We start from the raw sequence: 20,024 nt of genomic DNA on the forward strand, positions 1-20,024 counted from the left end.
GTGACCTTTTTGATAACTATAAGTATTGAAGTAGATGCATTAAATATTTCCTTGCCGTTCACTGCGATTAATGATAATAATAAATAAAACGTAATTTATATCCTCTATACGTTGACTGTACGTCTGTACCTACTAATACTACTATATAGATAATATCGAACACAAATAATTTTGATTTTACATTTTGAAGGGTTTTCAATAGACAATGATGAACTAAAGATGACTAAAAATTAACATCCCAATATATTAATAAATTATTGTTATTTATTAGTACCTAGTTGATAATTATTATTGATATACCTAATAATAGTACCCATATAATGTACCTAGGTGTATAGTCTTTTTAAATATTATTTAATCTAAATAATGAATTGATCAAAATATCATATAAAACACCATGAACACGTTATAAATTTTTAATTCTAATTATGTGTTTATTGTCTATTATTCTATTTATGTCTTTATTAATTATCAATAATTTAATTTAAATTAAAAACTTTCCATATTGATAAAAATCAGTATTAATACTAATATTACTTTCGTATGAAACCCCGCATCGTTGAATATATAGGTAGGTATAGACTGAATAGACTATATAGGTATATTAAAATATGTTTTATGAACATCACTGTAGTTATACGTTTTGAACTCATATATGGTAACTAGTATGCATAAGAGTACACCTACATCACATCACATTTGTTTGAAATTATAGCCCGATCTTTGTTAACATATTATTCGCTAAGCGATAACGCTAATAATTTATTGTTTATAAATATATTGAAGAGACATTTTCTATTATTTTGGAAAAAATAATATAGTAAATTTGTTATATATAATTTTAAACATTAACACCATTACCTACCTATTTACCAATAACATTGTGGTTCGTAAGTCATAAGATGTATGTTATATTTAATTTAAGTAAAACGTTCATACTTTATTCAGTCAATTTCTGAGATTAGGTACCTACTTAAATTTAAATAAAAGTATATAAATACGAGTACTTTCTTCGTCAAAATGTATTTATTTGTATGACGTAGTGATGGAAGCACGTAATGAATAAAAAAAAATGAAAAAAAGATTGCTTATAATATTAGCATAAACATAATGCATAGTGGCATATATGTTTATTGTCTGCATAATTTACTAACGACACAATTCTTGGAAAAAATGTTATGTCTATAGGTCAATGTTAAACGTGTTACATTTATTTTGAAAATGATTTAAACAAGCAGTCGCATAAAATAGTAAATAAATAGAAAAATGTTTAGGTAAATCTAAATGAAATCAAAATATAATTATACTTACTGTTTAGCGATAAGATATAATCTTAAGTGAGTTAGTTTGTAAGTACTTATATTAACCTATTTATTATTTATTAATTACTATTTATTAACCATTTAATTTTTTTTAATCGATAACACCACCTGATACTTTTTTTCGTACTCAATTGAATTCAAAGAACAAAAACAGTTGCCAAAATCGGGAGAGTCTTAGATTATTTTTCACTCATCTAAATAGTTGCGCATACCTAATAAATAGATTTATTGGAAGTGGCTTATTAAGTAATAAATGTTGCTCAATATAAACGTATAAAATTTTTAAAAACTAAGACCAAATCAAGATTAAATGTAATCAGGGCCATTTCCAATCGAGCATGGGGTGCTAACAGCATCATCATAATGAGAACATATAAAAGTCTAGTACTATCCGTCATAGATTACGGTTCCATAATTTACGGAGCAGCCCCTGAAGCAATCTTAAAACCATTAGATCCAATCCACAACCAAGGAATTCGACTGAGTATTGGCGCATTTAAAACCAGCCCCATACCTAGCATTCTATGTGAAGCAAATACTCCTCCACTCGAAATAAGACGAAACATGCTCACCTATAAATTTGCACTTAAAAGACTAGCCGACAAGAACAATGCTATATCACCATACCTTTTCAACACTTCACCTCCTTCATTACACTTAAAAAAAAATCAACCAATATCTACACGAATTAAAAAATGGCTTGACACAACAAATACACCACTGCCTAAACTGCTCTCCCCTACGCCCTACATATTCCCCCCTTGGAAAATGAACCTAAACATCAACACCTCAATGATCCAAGAAATCCAAAACATAGAGCCGTCCGAAATCCCTAAACATTTTAATGACATTATACTTAAGAATTTCTGTAATCATAAAATTATATACACCGATGGATCAAAATGCAACGTCAAAACAGGACTAGCTATAATCACAGATGAAGAAACCTTTAAGTTCTCTTCACTGGAGATTAATTCTATTTTCACCATCGAGGCACTAGCGATCCTGAAAGCCATAGAACTAACTGAACAAAATTGGAAAAATACAAAATCTTTCTTAATCGCCAGCGACTCCCTTAGTTCTATTCTAGCTATACAAAACCAAGGGACATCAAATGAAATAATAAAAAACATACAAGAAAGAGCCTCTTCCCTTGCCCCCCGTTCGGTAACCTTCATGTGGATTCCTGCCCACAAAAACATACCAGGAAATGAAAAAGCTGATGTAGCAGCTAAAGAAGCCGCCTCCACCAACATCAATACCCCCAAATTAGACCTTTCGTCTTTCAAGGACACCGCCCGAAACTCCTTAATAAATAGCAAAAAGATTCACCAACGACTCTGGGACCAGGAACTGAACAACAAACTACATCAAATAAAACCTTTTCTGTCACCTAACCCAAATCCTCCCTCAAGTACGAGAAGACAACAAGTAATATGGACACGGATGAAAATTGGACACACTAACATCTCACACGTACACCTAATGAGAAGAGAGCCGAGACCAAACTGCGAACTATGCAACAACGCACCGATTTCCACAGCACACCTACTCCTGGAATGCCCTAATCTATCTGAACAAAGAAAAATCTTTCCACACTTAACATTAAAAGATATTTTAAGTATAGATAATTTTAACCTCCTAATAACATTCCTTAAAATAACTAATCTCTATAATAGAATTTAAATAATTATATATTACTGTTACCTATACCATTAACACCATATACCTGTATTATACTGTACTTCCTTTATTTAAATATTAATATTAAGATGATTGTAAATAACTTGTAAACATGTTTTTCCGGCTAATGACTTTATTGTTGAAGCCTTATCATTAATAAAAAAAAAAAAAAAAAAAAAACGTATAAGCATCGAGGTTGCAGTTTATTTTGTATTATATTATAATATTTCCATTTTAAAATCATATTTTTAATCATATAAATTAAAATAAATGTAAAATAACGAAACACTTCCCACACGATTCGTCCGATAAAATTGTACCTGCATGGCTGTTACGTACCGAGATGCATACACGTGCAAACGATGTATTATTGCTATGCAGTGATCTGATTCAAGATTCAATGAATCACCGCGGGCGACCAAAATTAATCATTTTGAACTGAATAGGTGACGTTTATAATATTCATGTTTCAATAAGGCCATGTGTCATCTACGCACCGAATAGAACTTTCATACGGATCTTAACAACATTGTTGTATATCATAATTTAGTGAAAGTCAAATACACGATTAAACATTAAATTATATATATTTACGAGCACGTTACTGGGCGATTTAAAGAAGTAAAAATCGATGTTTTTCTCCCAAGACTCGCTCATCCTGGTGGTCGTTACGCCTCCTCAGATCGCTTGTCTTTTTTTTTTTAAACATATTCAACTCCAGAGGATTACGCGGTAATTGACATGTTTTACTTCTCATATACGTACAACCAGTAGTTGTGCATTAACAAATTTGAAGTTGATTTATGCGCTCAACCAGAGTTGGGTAATGATTAATAATTATTTTCGTTCTATAGGTGAAACGATTATTATAAGAAATGCATCATAGACATATATCAAGTAGATGTATTAATCATTATACATCATATAAACAAATAATTGCAATTTATTGCTTTTAAATAATAATAATTAATTACTTGTATACATGCAGTATAATATTATATATTATATAAGCTAATAATATTATAATATAGAATATAATGAATTATAATATTTATTAAAAATATATCAAACAAGTTATGATTGGGTAGGTCATAGGTACCTACCAATAATATTATTTTTTAATTAAACAAATTAAAAAATGAGCTTCCAATAAGTACTAGTTTATTTTATTGAGATAAATCAATAGTCTTAATAAACTAATAATGTAATTAAAACTAAAAACAAAAACAAAATCTTAATATTTCATATCTAAGCTAAGGTAGGTAGGTAACTTTTTAAAAATGAATAGTAAAAAATGTTTAATTTTTTTAAAGATGTGATTACAAATAATTTTTTTATATTCACTAATTCCTATTACTTATCAGGTATTTATGATTGAAATATACATATATTCTAAGAATAGAAATATTTAATAAATTTTAACAAATTAAGAAACGTACATCCCACGATTTGTTGTAATAAAGTATCTATATTATATACTGAAGTATTTTATTAGCATCCGTTTCATTCTTCCTACGTACTTTAGACTAAAGTATCTACACATTTTTTATCACTGTTTTGCACTGATTGTCAGTTTTCTAACTCATAACTTAAAGCGTATCTTTTGTATACAATAAAACATAAAACTATCATTTCTTACTAATGATTAGATACAGTGAAACTTAATATGAGATAGATCTCTGTAAGTATGAGATTATTATTTTTATTTTTTTGTTTTCAGTCATAAAAAAATATAACTTTTTATACTTTTAATGAGTTAAATAACTTTTATATATTAAATGGTGAAATACATTTGAAACAAAACAGTTTGCACTTTCATTAGATATCTATATCTATTAATGTAGCAGATTTTCAAAACTTTCTAAATAATATTTTAATATTATGTCATTATTTGGGTAGGTATGTCTATCTATCTACATAATTTAGTTTTGAATTTTAGATTTCCATATTTTATAGCCTTAGAAATAATTGACCAGTGGGTCCATAATATTATTTATATCTCACAAATAAATATCAAAGTTAGATAAATAATATTTTACAAACGATTCCTAGACTATAGCAGTAGGTATAGCATTATTGATTTGACAGTAAATTTATTATACGAATGAAACAATAGCTGTTACAATAGCATCGTAACATGAATCTATGTTTTGTGTTTCAATATTTAAATCGATATTAGTAAAAATTTAAGCTATAGGTACTAGAAATGTGAAATAACGATCAACTAAAAAATAAATTTAAGACATTTACAATTGATAATGATCGTTGATCAATGTATATTATCGATAATAAATCATAGACACTTTAAGATAATAATTATATTTTACACTTCGTAAATATATATTGCCCGAAGATATAATATGTTTAAAAAAAAAAAGGTGGACAAGTAGGTAACCGATTTGCTGTACAGTTAATAATAAATACAATTTGAATTTGATGATAAATTATTGTATAAAATTAATTTTCATTTATTGAAAATCGATTTTGAGCGAAAACGGTCTGTCAGCACTCAGCCTTTATTACTAAATTTGTTTTATGATATACAATTTGTATTGCTATTAGACTAATTTACTTTACAATAAGATATTAGTGTAGGTAATACAGTAGGCTAGATTCATTTTTACCCGAAAATATTGCATTTATTATTTTATTAATATTTAATAATTACTACAATGTATATATTATTATATTTATATTTTATAATTTATTATTATTGTTATTAACTTTTGAGTCAATACCGACTAACCACACACCGGTGTTAACATTTATGTATTTTATCTCTAATTATTCTTAACTAAGTATAAGAGCATATGCATTTTTATTGAATATTTTGACTAAAGATATAATATTATGTTACAAAAATGCCTTTTCTTTCTAATTTTTTTAAATGTATTCATCAAAAAAATTATTATCATTAATTTAGGAAAAATAAAATAATTAATTTGGAGTAAATCAAGTTTGTGGTATTTATACCTACATTTGTTTTTTTTTAATTTTTATAATATGTAGTATATGTATTCATAATTTTAAAAGAGTTATAAAGATATAAAAATTAAAAATTAAACTAGACTTAATTTTTCGAAACCTAGTCACAACTAGGATTCTGATTTTTGAACACACGTTAGGAAAATATGTACCTAATGAAGTTTAAAGCTGTAAAAAATTGTGAAATTATTTTAACTATAAACTAAAATAACAATAAAAAGTAAGTATTTATAATATATATTTAAATTAAATTAAAATTACTTAAATAATTTTTTAAGAATTAAAAAAAAAAATTGTGCATTAATTGGTAATATAATATTATCATCATTCATTACTTATTGATCTACATAAGCGCTGAATACTCGTATGTTGTTTTTAAGCAATATAATTACACAGAAAAATAAGACATTTAAAATACAAATTCTGCTGTATTTAAATAATAATAATTATAAGACTATTGTCTGAAGCGGTTAAACGGTACTTAGTCATTTGGTAATAATATGATAAAAATAGAAGTACCGTTCATTGTCAATCCGTCAATACATATTACAATTTGCAACCAGTTATTGGCTGCAGCTAAAATAAACAGTTTATATAGGTTTTTTAAATCTGCTTATTATTGTGCATCAGTAGTAGAACTGTATATTACAGTATCTACTGTATAGCTTGAGTAATTACAATATTTAAACTACTACCTAATTTATTTATTAATTTTTGAAAATTATTTTAATTTAAAAGTTAATGATTAGTATACATTTTTTTCCAATTTTTTTTTCAAAACGTTTAGCTATTGATAAAAACGATAGAAACTTAGTGAGAACCATTAGTTTCGAAAATTACAATAATAAGCAGTATACATTTATAAATTGCCTTAACTTATCATTAGGCATTTTTCTTTACACGCATACACTATATAGGTACATCTATCCAACCAAAAAATTGTATAATACAAGTATCATCAGTGCATCATACGTACATGGATACATACATCAATACATGCTCATAGATTACTAAAGCAGTTATAATTAAAATAATCTAAAAACCGAAACCATCCAAGCAATGAAAACGTAAGTATTAAGTAATAAAGTGAAAAAGTTTTTTCCAAAAATTTAAATCACATTTGTTTATAGAAGTAGAAATGATTGGTTGCAACTTGCAATGGTGAATCATTTTTTATGATATTAATACCTATTGTTGTAAAACTCCTTACAGAAGAAAGTGGTTTAACAAGTAACAATGGATAACATAAAGTAATAATGTTACAATATATTTATAAGTGTTACTTTTTACACAGGGTATTTACATATTTGTTTGGAATAAACGAGTTTACCATTTCACGAAAACTTTTATTCGATTTTATGATAAAACCTTGTAATAGTTGTAAATAGGTATACCTATATTTTATTATTACTATACTCATAAAATTCTATTTACCAGCAATCTACCACTAATGCATTATATTTATTACAGAAATCATGGACAAAGCATGGTCGTAAAATAGTAAGACACTTGGCAACATATCTTTACACAAGTAACCTCTTACCTCATTACTATAATTGTATGTAAAATGAACACAACATTCTAACTAAAATATAAATAAACATTTAAGTTTAATCTAATAAATAATTCCATAAAATAGAACAAACTGGAATTATTTTTAAGCTGCCATTTTTATTGTTTTATTATTGTAATTCATCTGTTAAGTCAAAAAAAGTATGTATATTGTATACCTAAATTCGTGATTACCTCAACATTATTAAAACTTCAAAGTTAATATACATTGAATTTTTATTTTTTTATAAAGTATTGAACGAAACTGTTAACTAGCTACTATAAATTACCAATTACTGCCCTGAGATCACTTGAGTATTTGAGTTTAATTGGCCTCTCTCCAATCAATACTAGCTGATATAACAGGTGTCATGTTTTATACATATAGCACCAAGTAGGTAAATTAATTATTAAATTATTTATTAATTATTTGTTATTAATCATAATTTTGATTTTCATTGTTCCATGATTAGAATTTTACATTACAATGACAAATATCTATCTGGCGTCATCTTAATCATACTCGTAGTTGTGAGTTGAAAAAATGTTTACTTGTATTTTTAGATTATTTCTTCATGTTGTATACGTTTGTCTCTGCGCTATTTAAATAAAAATAAAATAATTTTGGTAAGAAATAGGACATAAGAGCTTCTCTTGCTCGTTTGATTTATAAATATACTAAATTATATATTATTATGACTATAGATAAGTAACCTAATAAAACTAAATCTAGAAGTTTTCCAAAAAACTGTACCTTCACATGTATTTTACTTATGAAATAACAATACTTACATCATCTCACAAATATCTATATAGGTATTTTATCTGTTAAATAATAATATCTAAAAGCCCATGATATTTTTGTATTTTTTTTTTTTATATGTATAAAATGTACTTATTATTTAAAATAAGACCGAAAAATATATTTATGTACAACTATAAGTTTAATAAAAACAATTAATTTGCAAATATCATTATTCTGAATTATAAAACTTACACCGTTTATGTTTATACTACATAGTACATATATTATCACATATGGATGCGCGATGAATTCATCATATTTTATTGTATTTAAAAACATATCGCAATGTTTAATATCAGTTGACAAATTAAATCATGTACCTACCTATCTAGTATTATAAATATCATTCCTTAGAAATTAGAATGTCTAACACTACCTACAATTTAACAATGAACAATGTATCGTAAACACGTGTCTCTTACAATGTAGTGTAATACTTTCATAATTACGTATAGTATACGAGTAGGTACAATAGGTATATATAAACATAAGTTTTCTAGTATATTATGGGTACTTACTTATTAAAATTAAAAAAAAGTACACAAATTATGTTTTTTTTTAATTATAAATTATAATGGCTGTGATGAAAATTATTTATATTTAATTATAAAAAAAATGTCTTATAGTACCTACGACTAAAGTTAGGCGTTGTTCAAAATCAAATGCTAGTTTATTAATTCAAAAATATTTAATTGAGATTATATTATACCTATATAATATATTTTACGATCTCATTAAAACCTTATTTTGTTTGTTTTATGTATACTCCATTTTAAAAAGGCATTCCTTTAAATAACCAGAGGCACTCAATATTCTCGAACTCGTTTGACAAGATACATATAATTTAAGATAAATAATATTTGAGCCAAATACTATTATTTTTATCAACCTATAAAATGCGTCGATGAAACTTTGATTGATTAACAGTTATTGGCGGGGGAAATCGTAGAAAGAAGAACAGTTTATTATAAACTAACCAAGTAGTCAGTGGATAGACATTGTTCGTTATCACGGTAGTTGGTTAAATATTAAATAACTAACCAATCGTTGAAGTCTCTCAGAATGGCACATAATACCAGGTAAATAATAGGTAGTAAACGCCTACATACAATTATCATAATACTATTTTATTAACATCAACTAATTATACATTTATATATTTTTATAGTAATTATAAATAATAGGTAATATTAAAATTCTTCAAGTATTTCTAATGTTTATATATAATATATATACTGCATAATTGATCGATTTTATTTAAAAATAAGTAAAAAACTATTAAATTGATTCTTATTTCTATACCATTTTTCGAATTATACAATTAATTATTAACTATTATTCAAATTATAAGCTGTTGTTTGAAATTACTGTATACACTTTATACTTATTTGAATAAATTACATGAGTAATTAATATTATACCTAATACATGTAATTTAATATCTATTTTATTTATAAATTAAAAATATAGACAATATAGTACTATGTATGTATAAGAAGTACATTTTTGTTTACATTCAAGATTCAACACCTATTCCAAATAAAATTAACTGTGATGATAAATTGAAAGTGTTAACACAAAGGAAGATACTCAGAAAATATTCTAATTTTATATTATTACATATTTAATGTAACCTCATATTATATCAGTACAGTTTTTACTGTCAATAAATAAAATATAACAAGTTTAAAACATAAATAGTTTAAACTGTACTGCTCTTATGGTCAAAAAGATCTATTGAAATTTCAGGTATGTTTTTAGAAGGCCTTGACCTGCAATGTATGGTCTTGAATCTTAGTTGGAAATCATTTTGTATTCATCACAGTTTGGAAGTTTATGGTCCCAAATATAAAGAGTATTATATTATCTTAGCTTAAACTGTTTAGAGAATAAGAATATTATTTAAAATTCTGCTCAGTTATGAAAACTACTTATACAATTTCTATTTCTCTTCATTTATATCATATATATTATCATATTATTATACTATTTAGGACTACTTAACTACTTTTTCTACTCTTTAATAAGTTATAGGGAAAGTGATGAACTTACGCATTTTACATTTAGTTTTGTAAAATGTAACGTGATTGTAACCTTAGAAAATGTAATTTAAATTATTAATTTATAAATATATTCATATTTTGTGAAAATGTTATTACACCAGAGTAATTCTTCATTTTTTTTTTTTTATAGTTTGTAATCTATATAAATTTTAAAATTAAATATAATATATTAATATGACACATATACTAAATTATAATAATTTATACTTTAGTAATGGTTTTTGTTCGTCTTAAATAAACCGCATTACAATAAAATATTACAATCGAAAATAAGGTGTCATCTTTAGGGAAGTTTATCAACATATGAATAGAAAAATTCTAATTAGCGATGTCCTATAATTTGCAAATACTTTGTAGGTCAGTTCAGTTTCAGGTCATAGAACTTTACCATGCATATATATATATATAGATATTGTTCTTCACAATTAAAGTTACGGTACTCCAAGTACGTGTCCTACGAATTGCACTGTATATAATGAATACTAATGTATGTCAACCAGAGCAGGCGTGTCTTGAGCGAATTTATTTATTATTATTATTATAATTATTTTTTTTTTTTGACGTTACAAGAACAGAGTCAAAATAGTGACTCATATATATCCTATATGTACCAATATCTCACGAAGATGCTAAACTGTGAAACAGCTAAACACTTTGTTGCTGAACGTCTAGCGACTTGTTACTTCCGCATTGATCACACGGGTAGACTTGTTTTTTCTGTTTTAGGTCCATCATCGTTATGTTATTCCTTATAACTATTATATGCATTGCGACCTCTTTGCCGGCCTCAATGAACATGCCACTAGTAGACCCAGGTAAGCCAATCAGACTTATAAATATATATATTTTTTTTAAATGTTTTTAAGGTAAATTGTAAATATTCAATAACAATATTTAGAAAACATGACTTGACTCAATCTGAAGTTTGAAATATAGAAATATTATTTATAAACTATAAACATCAAATAAGTCAAATATCTGATGATTAAATTAATTGTTTAATAAATAATATACCTAAAATGGAATAACTAATTTGTCAAGATAATACATTTTTGACTTTTTTATATACAAGGTGTAACAGATAGAACTGATTTTCGGTATAACTTTGGATTAAATTAATATATTTTATCATTTTTTTTTTCATTAAGTGATCTTAGCACTACATGTATAATAAATTATTTTTATGTTTACTTTTTAGTACTGAAAATGAAAAAAATGAAATTTAATAAAAAATTTAATTTGATAAATTCAAAATATCCTATTTGTGAATCTGATTATAAGAACAATTTTTATGGTAAAAATATTTATCTAAGTCAAGTAGTTTATTTTTAAGAATATTTTTTTGGTTAAATTAATTTGGAACATAATACTTTTTAAAAAATATGATTTTTGATAATTTTCTAACATGAGTATATTTCTTAAATTATTTATTTATCATATAAAATTAACGAGTTTTGGCATACGTTTAATTTGCATAACTTTTTTTTTTGTCAGATCTTTCTATTACACCCTGTATATATAAGTTACATTTAATATGTATTACGACTTAAAATGTTTTACATGAGTCAATTTTTTTAGTATATTTATACATACTTTCATATTGTAGTAAAGTATACGGAACAATGTAATAACATTTAACTTTATTGGGGTATTATACATTACACTAAAAAAATTAGTTAAATGAACATATATATGATACAAAAATTAGTAGTTTTATCTACCAGCTATCTGTATTTTGTATATCATATTAATAAATCTACATTTACGTTAAACTGCATGATTTAATTACTATTTTTTTTTCTTTATTGTTATTATTTTGTTTAAAGGGCTCTTTGTAATATCGGGCGTCAAAACTTGTGGGAACACTCTTGGTTATTGTCTTCTGGGTAGTGATTGCACCATGGACGATGATTTTTTGCCAGATTCAACTGGTAACTGTGACGGTTTAAAACGTGCATTTACTCCGAGTGCTCCTTTTACCTGTTGTAAGTTTAACCAAAGATCTCCGCAATCAAAGACACCGATAATAGAACCCAATATAAAAAAGGCAACTACCGCCGTAGTTAAGGATAAATTGGGAAGAAACACAAGGGAAAATATAGAATCTTCACTAATGGACAATGATCAATTGGAAAAACTAAGCGAGATTCAGTTAGTGGTAAAAAAAATTATTGAACAAATTATAAATGAAACAGCAAATAATATTAAATCAAAAGAAACTTTATCAAATACTGAAACAAAAATGGAAGAAAATACTATTAGAAATAGTATAAATGATGAACAACCAACAACGAACGATATTGTTGAAATAAAAGATACTACCTTGGATCCTATGGTAAATCCAGAAGAAACATTAGATGAAGAATATTTGAAAAAAGATATGCCTTTAGATGAAAAAAATGATAACGATAAAATTACATCTGACTCAACTGAATCAGAGACGGAAGAACCAACCATCGATGACGAGTTTAAAATTGAAAAACGTATTTGTCAAAAATCCTGTAAAAGTGAAATAATTTTTCTTGTTGATAAAAAACCAATGTGTTATGGAACACTTTTAGATGACATATGGATACTTACTTCTGCAACATGTGCTTCCAGGTAAAATTACATGAAATATCAGAATCTTAATATCATAAAAATAAATACAATGTATTATAATTAATTATCAGTCAAACTAAAAAAATTATTAGAAAAATATCCACCTAAATTAATAGTAATTTCCAGAGCATGTATTAAAAACTATTAAAAAAGCATATTTATATAAACTCAATTAAAATAGTAAACTAGGCATTAAAATATACTACTTCTGTAAATCCTAATTTAATGTCAGAATAATATGCATTTATAAAAAAAAGCAAGTGAAATAATAGTTATGATGATCAATAATTAATAATCCTGTATTCAAAAAAATAAAAATTTTAAAATTGTTATCAATAGATTACTGGTATAAATTGATTATTGAGATATAAAAATTGTATGTAAGTTATAAAAGTAAGTCAGAAATTTTAACACAACATTTAATCTTAAATAAAAATTATAAAAGTTATAATTTATGTGTTAAAATTTAATCATGAACGGTTTTCTATAATTTAAATTGTAATACCTCGCATAAAAATAAAATTAATATATCTCTACTTTTTATTTCTATATTTAGATAATCTAAATACTTGATAATGCATGTTAATAAAATATCAAAATCCAAAACAGGTATAGACAATTCCATATATTTTTTTATGACAGGTATATTTTTCATATAAATTGTCATTTTAAATTCAGGTTAGATAAATCAGGTATAAGAAAAGTGACAGTAAGTCGAAAAGACCTAGTGGGAGCGACATTGAATATTTCGAACATATTAGTGCACGAGAACTTCAAATCACCAGTTTCTAAAAGCGCACCAGAAAACAACGATTTAGGTAAGTAGCGTTATTTAAATATACTTTTGTCAGTATTTAACTAATTTTATCTGAAATATTATTTAGCTCTAGCAAGTTTGACTGTTCCACTCAAGGATCAAGCCTGTACTCCGTGTTTCAGCCAAAAAACATCTATTATGAATGAAGTATGCAAGACTTATCAAAACATCAATCATAAGAATACAGTGAAATCATGTTTGTATACATTTAAATATTAAAAGGAAAAATTGTGACTGTATGATAAATTTAATTTTAGCCGAAAACTGTGAAGGTCGTGTACAATTACAAAAGTTGATTAGCAATCCATATATAATACTACCGTGCAATCATTGGAGGATGCAATACAATGTGAGTATATGTGTATTTAGCTACACGAGGTGTCCACATTTTTTTTGTTCATTTAAAATAACAGTTGGTTAAACAATATTAATTAATTAATTATAGTCTAGCAATTAAAAATATGAAGTTGAATTAATAGTTAATGTATGTTATGTATGTTATAAATCTTAGATTGTACATTTTAATAATAAATAATATTACACACACGAAAAAAAAATGACAAATATAATAATCATTAACCACTGCAAATTTCATTAAGTTCTATTGTAGTATTATCGAAGAAATATAAAAAAAAATGGGGATTACTTTTAATTTATTTGGTACTTACGAAGTTACGACCTACCTATACAATGTTTTAAATCCATAAAAGTTTAATGAGAAAACTATTATGGGTGTATAAATATTAGAACTTCTAACTATGAAACGAAGTAGAGAAAGTGACAAGCAATACAAAATATTTTTTATTTTTTAATTTTTTTTTATTAATTGTTTAAGGCATCAACTGCATGGTTATTAGCCGGCGTTACATAATACAAAATATTGTAATAGAAAAATATTCACAAAAGCGTATAAAGATTAATGAATCATTTAGTAAATACTATACAAGGGTGCAGTATAAAATAAATTGAAATTAAATGAAATAATTATTATTAATGTGTCTATCTGATATAGAATATTAAAATTAATTATATTTTCAACCATAATCTAATTTGATAAGTTGAAGAAAAATAATATGACTCTTAATTTATTTTTAATTTAATAAAATTTAAAATTTAAAATAATAAGCTCAGACAAAACGAGATATTGAATTTTTTTATGTCTATGTATTATACTAAAGATCAAAAATTTTAAATGGCACATTAAAATAATATTCAGGTGCCATAAGAAACATATATTATATTTTTATGAGTAGAGCTTAAAGAATTATAACAAATACTAAATATAGAATAAATAAAATATTGTAAATATTGACAAACATCGATATTGATGTACCTAAAATATAAAATGATATGCGTGATGTTTTATAATTTATAGCACAAAACAGAATAATTTGTACCCACTTATACTATCACTCTAATCGATATTATTGTTCTGAACCATACGCTCAGAAAGATATTATATTATTTATATTCTTACTACCTTAGTTGAAATGAAACTGTGTTTGACTTTTGCAGCAAGAAGGGCGACTGGGAAGCAGCTTGTGGTGTGACGGTAAACTGGCTGGCGTCCAAACTGGCGTTGGCGTAGGGTCGTTGATTTATACGCCAGTGAATGAGTACGCCATGTGGATATCCGATAACAAGAGGTAAAAACTTGTTATTGATTACCGGGTAGCGAATGTGCTTGGGATGGAAAAATCCCAACATCATATGTATTTGAATTACACATGTCATATTATAAACACTGCCATAAGCTTGAACTGAAATAGCATAACTTGATTTTAAAATTTTTATTTTCATATAACCGATAGATACTGTAAGTTGTAAGATAAAAATATCAAGATGTCTGATTAGACAAGAATATCATGAGGATAAATAATTTATTTGATATCACTAACTTCAAACGGAACATTTTAGATACACAAACATTTTAATCTCATGAAATGAAAGTAGTATTATACCACGTTAAGTATAGGTTAGGTGAATATAAATTTATTCAAAAATGAATATATTTTTATCTACGTTACGTCTTTCTAAAAAAATCAACAAATATTTTTTTCTCAATATTGTTTATAAATTATGAACACAAATAATAATTAGATAGTTAGGAATTCAAAACTAAAATATCGAAAAAATAATGTAATAATAGAACTCAAATATCCTTAATTTTCACCAATAAACATTTTCAGGATTGAAGAAAGAAGATAAACAAACAAATTGATCAGACGAAGATCTTGTATATTAAAAGACTGTGCAATTACTAAAATATTAAATTAATTTTTATCTATTGTATATGACTATTGATAAGTTCTTAAATTATATATTAATAATTATTTTATATAATTTTATAAATTAATTTTAAGACAACGAACATTCAAAACAAAACGATTTTTTTTTTTAATCGAATTTAACTCCTATTTCTGTTGCCTGGGGGTTACAAAATTATTTTAAAAGCGTCAAAACTAACAAAAGATTATTTATATTATAAAGGGGTATAAAATGTTTTTTAAGTGTTATAACTTGTCTACACAATAAGATCATTTTTTTTTTAATAACTGGTAGGTATATTACACCTGGCTGGTTTATATTATCGGAGATGTTTTCGTTCTATTCAACATTGGTTTTATTACCTGACAAAGAATATTATGGGGTTGGATACAAGGTCACTAACAAAGAGAACGATGAACGTTCGTTAGCCTTATGTCGCCTATAATGATGTTTTAAAAAAATTATATTTTCATTATTTTAGAATAATACGAAACTACATTTTTCTTTGTATTAAACTCAACTTTAAAATAGCTTGGAAAAATAATAACCATGGAATTTCAAACTCAAAATTATATTTTTGTGCTTATCGAAATTTATAATCAAGTATATTTTCACAATTCGAATTAAAATTATTTGTGCAATATACAACATTTTTATTTTTTATACATTTTTTTTTTTTGTATATATATTATATATTTATCTCGGACCATTGTTAGGATAGTTTTCATTGATTAGAAAATGTGTAATTGCATCCTCAGAAGTATATAATTTATATTAGTTTATTAATTATTGTATTTATAATTTTCATGGAATATTTTTGTTGTATTTCATTTTATTTTAATTATATAATTGGCTATGGCTCTATTATGAAAAATATTTATATTAAACATATTATGAATATTTCATATTATTCGAATGCTTTACAAATATGTATAAATATTATAATGTGGAAGAATCGTTACTCACAAGTGTTGAAGTGTATCTACATTTTTCAATTTTTCATAATAATATTGGTTTAATTTTATATCGCTAGCAATGTACAAATAAATAGGTAACGTAAAATGTACCTATTTATAATTTTGAAATAAATATGTAAATTTAAAAACATATCAATGAGTGTGATTTGGATTTTTTTATCTTTTATGGAATTTGTTTTGATTTAATTAACATTTTTTTTTCATATACATACAAGTTGTAACAGATAGGACTGACTTTTAGAATAACTTTTGTTCAAATTAATATTTTTTATTTATTTTTTTTATTATTTTTTTTTTCATTAAGTAGTCGTAGTGCTACAATACATTTTTTTATGTTTATATTTTAGTATTGAAAAAAAAATTTAATTTGATGAATTACAAATAGACTATTTGTGAATCTGTTATAAGAATAATTTTTATGGTAAAAAGATTTATCGAAGTAAAGTAGCTTATTTTTTAGAATTTTTTTTTAAATTCAATATTTTTTTGGTTAAATTAATGTAGAACGTAATAACTTTTTAAAAAATATGATTTTTAAGAATTTGCTGACATGAGTATATTTCTTAAATTATTTACTTAACATATAATATCAACAATTTTTGTTATACGTTTCATTAGCATAATTATTTTTTTTTGACAGGTTTTTCTGTTACACCCTGTATATATATATTATATATATAGCATATATTTTTAAATGCCTTACTATAAATAAATGACTATACTTATTATTTAAAATATACATTGGTCATTTGTCAGTCTACTATCTTTTTTTCATATCTTTTGGTTTAGGTTATGTTAAGTTGCTTATTATTACAATTTAAATATTATATGTGTTATACAATAGAGTAATTATAAAAGCAAGAGTTGATGATTAAATTAATTATGTAAAATATAACAGAAATTCAGAAGACATTTTAAATTGATTAAAATAAAACCAGTTAAACCAGTTCAACACAAAAAAGGATATACAAAATTTACAATGATATTTTAATATTACTGAATCTTTGATTAAAAATCCTAACTACATAAATCCATATTTTCATTTACCTATTATGTATAATATATTAATATATTGTTATTTATAACTATATATCTAAATTTACGTAGATGCCTATTATGGACTTTTATTATTTTTCGTTAAATCGCCACACGAGAGCAACTTTTTGCATATTGCTTACTCTTACACATACTATAATACCTATATTATTATATTTTTACTTTCTAATAGGAAAACGAATAAACCTATTTTATTTATTTCAACTTTAAATTATTACATTTTACATTTAGTGTTATTTAACAATAACAACTTGAACACCTAACATTTGATAGAGATGTACTAATAATTATATGATGGTGGCGTGACTAAAAATTTTAAAATAATGTTAGTTAAATAAAAATGGTTTTAATTATTACTAGCTACTGGAAGTTTGTACAATTACTTTTTCTAATTTATGGTTTCCTAGTTCAAAAAATTGACTTAATTGTAAATCAATTTAAAATATCTGTATTATATATACGCAATTAAATTTAAAATCTATTAGTCTTTAAATGTAATTAAAATAATTAACTAATAAATATATCCATATATTTTATACCTGCACATTTTAACTCATATTTATATCATAAGTACTAAATTAAGTATTGATCACATACTTTTAATTTATGTATTATAAATATAAACTACAAGTAGTAATTAGTAAGTACCTTTGCTTGTTTCCAAACGTTACTCAATGAATTATCTAAGAAGGAAAAAGAAAGTTATATTTGTTTTAATAATATGTCTAGGTACAATAATAAAATAATAATCGATGTAATATATACGTATATGCGTTTAGCGTACACAGTAAATATGGAAAGTGAGCATGTGTCCTTAAGTGTAATTTATGTTAGTCATAAGAATAGACCACTCTAGCTGATCACTTCATCTCTCATCAACAGACCTTAATAGAACAGATATTATTCAGAAATTATCAATACCAGAATAATTTTGTTACATCTATTTTAAAAATATTTCTAAAATATAAATATTATACATACATTTTTAGAAGCAACAATAGAGGAAACATTTCTCATTAAAAATACATCGGTAAAACTGTTGAAAAAACAGAAGATCATAATAACGCAAACGTTGAATTGTGATAATTCATAAGTCATAACTATTAACTAGATATCTAGATACGTTATATACATTTTATGAAATTCAAAATGTTGAAATAAAAATAATATACATGAAATATACTTAAAAATCACTTATCAGACATTGTGATGCGTCATATTTTATCACGTTAAATAAAGAAACTATTAAAGTCATTGCATTTGATCAAATGCCGATGGTCCTTATAAATGCACTTAAAGCTGCAGTAGGTAATCAGTGACCATAAAAACATTAAAAACAGTTCAAGTCTTGTTCAAAACAATACTTTCCCATGATATGTTTTTTATCGCATTTGTTTTGACCGTTTTTCAGACACCACCGAAAACTTCGAAACTCGAATACCGCCGATAACTTTAAAACTAAAACACCACTGAGAACTTAAAATCGAAAACACCTATACCTACCTCAGGTGCTGTGACTGCAGTTGTCTGCGAAAGTAGTAAGTAGCTAAATTAGTAGTAATATTATACTGTATTTTCACAAAAATAATCGACAACGCTTTCAACGTATAATGTATATATACGCATACCTATACATATATGATACTATACATTTTTATCACTATTGTTATAACTATTATCATCATTATTGCTATATTCTACTGCAATAATATCATAACTATATTGTTGTTATGATAATAGCAACGTAGTCATGTACGGTTCGTGCGGTGTGTGACGTCACCTTCGGCGTCCTTGCCCACGGTCGTCCGGGGGATTCACTTTCTTTCGAGCCGGCGCTCACAGACACAAGCGACGACGTCGACAACGACGACGAGGCGCACACGCCCGAGATCGGAC

The 20,024-nt window shown here is 25.2% G+C and overlaps 2 protein-coding genes across 2 annotated transcripts; both read left to right on the forward strand.

The window, feature by feature from the left end:
- Window positions 1-1,685: 1,685 nt before the first annotated feature.
- LOC149054902 (uncharacterized) lies at window positions 1,686-2,890 on the forward strand. The gene is made up of 2 exons (XM_089228717.1): window positions 1,686-2,753; window positions 2,816-2,890. The coding sequence occupies exons 1-2, from the start codon at window positions 1,686-1,688 to the stop codon at window positions 2,888-2,890; spliced, it is 1,143 nt and encodes a 380-aa protein (XP_089084843.1).
- Window positions 2,891-9,324: 6,434 nt separating this feature from the next.
- LOC107169890 (uncharacterized) lies at window positions 9,325-17,208 on the forward strand. Its single transcript, XM_015519831.2, has 8 exons — window positions 9,325-9,425; window positions 11,136-11,224; window positions 12,236-13,010; window positions 13,689-13,828; window positions 13,895-14,023; window positions 14,085-14,176; window positions 15,343-15,473; window positions 16,017-17,208. The coding sequence occupies exons 1-8, from the start codon at window positions 9,409-9,411 to the stop codon at window positions 16,033-16,035; spliced, it is 1,392 nt and encodes a 463-aa protein (XP_015375317.1). The 5' UTR covers window positions 9,325-9,408; the 3' UTR covers window positions 16,036-17,208.
- The last annotated feature ends 2,816 nt before the right edge of the window (window positions 17,209-20,024 follow it).

Source organism: Diuraphis noxia, unplaced genomic scaffold (genome assembly GCF_037042655.1).
Source record: "Diuraphis noxia isolate RWA-SAM2 unplaced genomic scaffold, SU_Dnox_SAM2 contig0005, whole genome shotgun sequence".
NCBI classification, from domain to species: Eukaryota; Metazoa; Arthropoda; class Insecta; order Hemiptera; family Aphididae; genus Diuraphis; species Diuraphis noxia.